Raw genomic sequence first — 6,000 nt, forward strand, 5'->3', positions numbered from 1 at the left:
TTATTATTTCCATTAAAAATCAGAAACAATCTACATGTATAAGGTATTTCAAACATATATTATTGGCTTTATAAGAACATTAAAGACTGTATGTACCTGTAGTAAAAAATAAACCTGGTAAAGCCTAAAAACAATTCTACAGGGGACCTTGGAAAAATCTTTTGAATCCAGACTGGCCTTTTGAGAAAATGTTAAGTATTGTTCTAGCCTGTATTGCAGATTATTGTTAAGTTTTTAAGCAGACTTGCACAATTCATTTCACTAGTGTAATAAAAATAATTCTACAAAACATTGCCATGTGCTGCATTGCAAATTCACCTTAAACCCACCATGCATCAAAAATTTTCTAAGGAAGACACTGAATTTGATATAAACTTTAGCTAAAACAAAACACTGGGATCAGTCAAAGAGATCAAATCTTAATATTTTTCAATTTATTTATTGCTTTGTAATATGCTAATAGAATTAAGAAAATCAAATGGAAAATTTATCTTTTTTGCTACAAATGAATAACTATGGATTGTTATGCCCATGCCGCAAGGTAAAGTGGCATTAAGTGAAATTGAGTGAAGGTTAATGCATTATAATTTGAAAGATTTCTTTTTCAGTTATTGAAATTTTTAATTGTTAACAAACTTTCATTACAGGGACAGCTTATGTACTGTTTGCTTTATGTGTCTGTCAGAGTTCTTGACCACATAAAAAAATGGGATTTTGTAAATCAATCCATCATCTTAAATGGTGTCTTCCGAGCATATGAACTGGCTAATGTGTCTGGCTTGAACCTTGGAAGTAGTTGGAATTCCCTTAAATACCAGCTGACAAGGAAGCGCTTCAAGGGGCCTCTTTGGAGGGCAGTGGCTTTCATGAATGCAAACTTACTTTTGAAGACCTCCTGTGTACCGCTTAGCTTGGCAGCATTCCTTGTAACTTATGGAGATTTACCATCGAGAACACAAGCTGACCTTTGCATCAAAGCTCTGACTGATTCACATGTTCCTTTATCAGGATCTACATTTATACAGTTTAGCAGTAAGTTGAAGAAAGTTAATAGATATAAGTACTTTAAAGAAAAGTACATGATTTTTTCAAATTCTTAAATGAATATCTTTGATTAGGAACCACTGTTCTACATATATAATTGCTGCTTTAGAAACTTATTTTTAGTAAACAGCAAATACCTTGAGAAATGCTCTCTTCAGTTGAAATACCTACACCAAATTTAAATTCTTTGGTAAGGCCAGGATTTTTTAATTTGTTGGTTTACGGATCCGCCGACCTGATTTTGTCTATTTCCAGAATAAAAATAAAATTGACTTTTCATGCTTTTTCATTCCCGCCGACCCTAACAAATGCATTATCCCTGAAAAATAAATAAATTATCCTTTTTTTATAAAATGAAATGCATTAATCACTAACAGAATTGATAACACTTTCTGTTGTGAAAAAATGAAACTTCCAGTTTACGTTTCTAAAAATAGATAAATCAATTATTAATGACCTTGACATGTCGTTTGGACAAATATTTTTGTGGAACGAAACCCGTGTTTAAAACCAATTACACAATAAGTTCATTTCTCTTATTTGTCAACAGTCCGTAAGATGCATCTTCTCATAGAAATAGACTTGTCCAAATGTGGACAGGTGGAAGTTCAGGACATCAAGTTAAAGTACTGAATATTAACAGATCATTTAAAATTTTCTTGTTTCATAGATAATAAAAAAATTTCGTCCATTTGGATAAAAACGGGAATGCGTGACAACAGATTTACCCGATATTCTCGTTTTTTCCAGTGGACGAGTCTATTACGTTTTTGACGCGTGTGTTGAAAATTATTTTCTTACCACGCTTTTACATTTATTTCTTTATCAGTTTTCGTTCTTGAAGATCATTATTCACCAAGTTTTCTGGAATTGATTAAGAGCTATGTGAATTTGTCTTCCTTTATGAAATTTAATTACGTCTTTGTCCGTGCACCCCCTTTTTACGGGAAATTATTAGGCAATGTCATGCAATTTTTATTACAACTGAGCAATAATATTTCATTAAACTAAAATTTAAGAAATGATGACAAAATAGGATAACAAACATATTATTAGAAAGGTGAAATATATATTTATTTTGCATATCAGTCTTCTGTCTTGAAAGATATTATTTTATTTTTTTCCCGACCGACCGACCCGACTTTTTCATGGAGAAAGTCCGTAAACCAACAAATTAAAAAACCGTGGCCTAAGAGATGGTTTGTAGTCCCCATAAAATGAAGCAAATGCATTGGTCTGCAACACAAGTATAATGAGTACAGAATAAAATTAAAAAACAGTGTTGAAAATAACGGGGTTCGTACATTTATCCTGCTAACATATGTTACTTAAAAAAATTCTTGCATATAGTAACTTTTGTCCTCATATAATTTGTTATTTCATACATATACAACAGAAATGATTTCAATATAAAAAAAAGGAGATGCGGTGTTATTGCCAATGTTCAAATAAAGTTGATGTAAGCAAATATAGGCAACCATATGGCTTTCAACAATGAGAAAAACTGGTAACTTCTAGTCATATTTTTATGTCCCATTTATGGGCATTATGTTTTCTGGTCTGTGTGTCTTTTCCTCTGTCTGTTTTTGATGAAGTTGAAGTCCAATCAACTTGAAGAAACTTAGTACATATTTTTACCTATGATATAGCATATTAATCTATTGTAATAAAAATTCATAATGTCTAATATAATTTGTAGATTTAGCTAACAAGGTCCTTATATTTGTATAAAATAACATTTGTTTATAGTGGTAAGTTGTTTTAACGTTAAATAAGCTACAACTAAAAATTGCTTGCTAGTCCCTCTCTGTGATTGCCTTTAGAGAACTTTGGTTTATTTCCCAATCAATCTATCATGAAGGGAAGATATATAATACAATTTTCATTCATAGTCTTTTTCAAAAATGATGAACGGTTCTTTATATTGGTATGTAATCATTTTAAACGTTTCAAATTTATGAAATTATATTCGTACATCAATGTTTTTGATACACCAATAACAAAAACTGAAATATATTGAATCGATACATTTTGTAACTATTCAAATTAATATCAGAAACCTAAACTTAATTATAAAATAATGAACCTGTTAAAGGGAGACAATACTCTCATAACTTTTTCGAATTGGCACATAATACAACGGAATGTCACTCTTGCATACAAATGGCACATCTATATAATAATTAACTGTGCAATCGCGCTCCAACTTCAATGATGATTCTAAATTATAAATATAACCAAAAGTTGTTAATCTATAGATAGTAAAGACTAATGAAATCTAACCCACTGTTCAAATATTTCTTTGCATTTTTTAAAAACTTCCTCAGTAAAATGCTTGAGCCACTTAACTTTCATAGCTCATAATTAACGTTTTTACACAATATTTATATAAAGTAGCTAAAGATTATTCGCTTCTCAAAGTGTAAGACGCAATAAAAATCGTATGCTTGCACCATCTTACCCAAAAACAGATTTAATTAAGTTCTGAACATTTCGACATTTCTTCGTTAAAACCGGTTTTAAACAAATCACAAGTACATGTTAAGATCCGACTAAATACCCATATCATGATATCGTCAGGTTAATTTGCTATATGATATGATCTTTCTAATATTATGTCAAATTAGAGTTTGTACCCCATTTTCAGGGTCCATTGAACATAGAAAATGAGAGAGGGGGTTTGGGCATCCGTGTATTAGGGACACATTCTTGTTTTTTTCTAAATTTATGTGTAAATTTTTAGGATCACAGCTGGAAGAGTATAAAAGTCTGATGAAGCCATTATTTCCCTCAGAGTACAGTACATTTCATGTTAAGCTTGCAGAAAAGGTACTCTTACTACAGAGAGAATGTTCTTTTGGGTTCACATGCTATTTAGAAATTATTAAACATCCATTTTATCTTATTTTAGTCGTTCCAGGTTTTTTAAATGGTAAAAATGCTAGGGGAAAACCTTTCAATTTTGATCAGGTGTTTAAAGTTCAGGTTGTACACTTTTTTCCTCTAACCAAGTATAATTATGTCCAACTTAAAATTACTGTTATAGTCTTTGGAATGATTGTTAGAGGCAGAATAGGTTATCAGCTATGTGTAGCAATAACTAATTGATTACCACTAGAGGTCATTGTCTTAACAGTCAGGCCATTTTCATGTCTCACTTTGTTTTTTGTTATTATGCATTAAATTCATTTCATTCCGAGGTTTAAGGAGATGAACTAAATTAAAAAAAAATATGACAAAGATAAAAAATTCTGCTGATTGAATAATTGAATTATCTGAATGTATCAGAATTCTTTGATTGAAAACTGTTTGTTTTGTATTGAATTAGGTTATGTTATGACATGTATGAAGCATCTATATATGAAGGGATAGGATAGATTCTTAAGGCCTGTATATTTCGCACATTTAAAAAAGCAGTGTATTTTATATTAATCATGTGTTAATATGTAAACATATATATACAAATAGTAAAAGATTATTTTTTCTTTGTAGTTGCTGATGCACCTTGATAACATCCAGGACAAGGACTTTATAAAAACTGCCTTGTATTTCTTCATGGACCAAGTAGAAAGATTTAAACACCCAGAAATAAACCTTGACAATAGATTACTTCTTACCAGACTGATTGTCAGATTTATAAGTGAAGAATGGGTTTTACCCACTGATGACAATAGTGTTGCCAAAATACATAAAGCCTTGTGTGTATTAATGATGTCCTCTCCTGGAGCACCTTCATCAGTGAATTTTTACTTGTTAGAAATATGGTTCAAAGTTTGTAAGTTCTTCAATTCCCAACAGATGGCAGAGTTATTGAAAACTGCAAAAGATGCTGGAAGGATGGTCTGGCAAAGATCTGGAATAACAGAACTAGTCCTTGCATGCTTAGGCAAGGAGTGTATACAGGAAAAGTATCATGGTGCCAAACTGGTCAAGCTGTTCGTTCCATTTAAAAAGGATCTGGTTGAAGTCTTGGATATTGTTTCCAGTAACAAGAAAAGTTATTCTCAAGCATCTTTGATGAAAATGAGCAAGCATGCCCTGCAGGTAGAGAAAGATAAAATTTTCTCTTGTGAAATTAGTATGAGGTTTTTAATAATGGCTTTAGAATCTTGTGAAGACAATAACAGATATTTAACCCAGTACAAACCAAGTGTTGCAGAACAAAAATATTTCACACATTTCTTTGGACTTATTACAACCTCTATTACAGATGATGTGATTGCAACACCCACATTTTTAATTCTGTTGAAAATTTTGAAAACGGTGTTTCTTGCATGTTATAATCTAATGATGGAATTTTTGTCTGTGCTAAAACAATCTGAAGTTGGACAAAGAAACATGAAAACGTGGTTTGGCAACACTGTTATTGAACATTACAGGAATAAGTTTTTTAACGAAATTCTTAACTTGCCATCATCAACTTCTAGAGTTAGGTATGAAAGATTAATAGGGAGATTAAAAGATGCTCTACAGGAATGTGAAAGATATGCTGATAATGTAGACGATGCAAAATCTCGGTTCAAGCTACGCGTCATCAATAATCTGACAAATAATTTCAGCAGAAAGACCAGATTTTGTAGAAGGTTGAATGAGGAATTCTACAATGTATCTCAATCTGATTGAACAAATCTTTTATGGAATATGTTTGAATTCATAGTTATTTGTTTTCAGCTGTCCATAAAGTTTGTGTTGATATTTGTATATCTATACAGGGATATTGGGCTAAATTATAAGCATATATATATATATATATATAAAAAAATATGTATTCATATATATTTTCCAATCTCTCATAGATATTGATAATTTACAAATTTTATGATAACCTGTAGGAAGATTTTAATCTTGTAGCCTTTCAGCATAAAATTGACTCATTATGAGTAAAGGTGGTGAGTTTGGTTTAACATATGATTTTGTAAAACGACAAAAAACACAGAAACTCGCTAGTTTGATACT

General features: G+C 31.0%; 1 protein-coding gene across 1 annotated transcript in view; it reads left to right on the forward strand.

Moving 5' to 3' along the window:
• Positions 1–5,761, forward strand: part of LOC143071323 (uncharacterized) — a 36,723-nt gene extending 30,962 nt beyond the window's left edge. The window contains exons 20-22 of the mRNA XM_076245567.1: positions 648–1,032; positions 3,788–3,873; positions 4,537–5,761. Of these exons, the coding sequence (XP_076101682.1) occupies positions 648–1,032; positions 3,788–3,873; positions 4,537–5,667 (1,602 nt within the window). The 3' untranslated portion in view covers positions 5,668–5,761. The remainder of the gene's footprint in view (positions 1–647; positions 1,033–3,787; positions 3,874–4,536) is intronic.
• Positions 5,762–6,000: the final 239 nt, after the last annotated feature.

The sequence above is a fragment of the Mytilus galloprovincialis genome, chromosome 4 (assembly GCF_965363235.1).
Source record: "Mytilus galloprovincialis chromosome 4, xbMytGall1.hap1.1, whole genome shotgun sequence".
In the NCBI taxonomy this organism is placed as follows: Eukaryota; Metazoa; Mollusca; class Bivalvia; order Mytilida; family Mytilidae; genus Mytilus; species Mytilus galloprovincialis.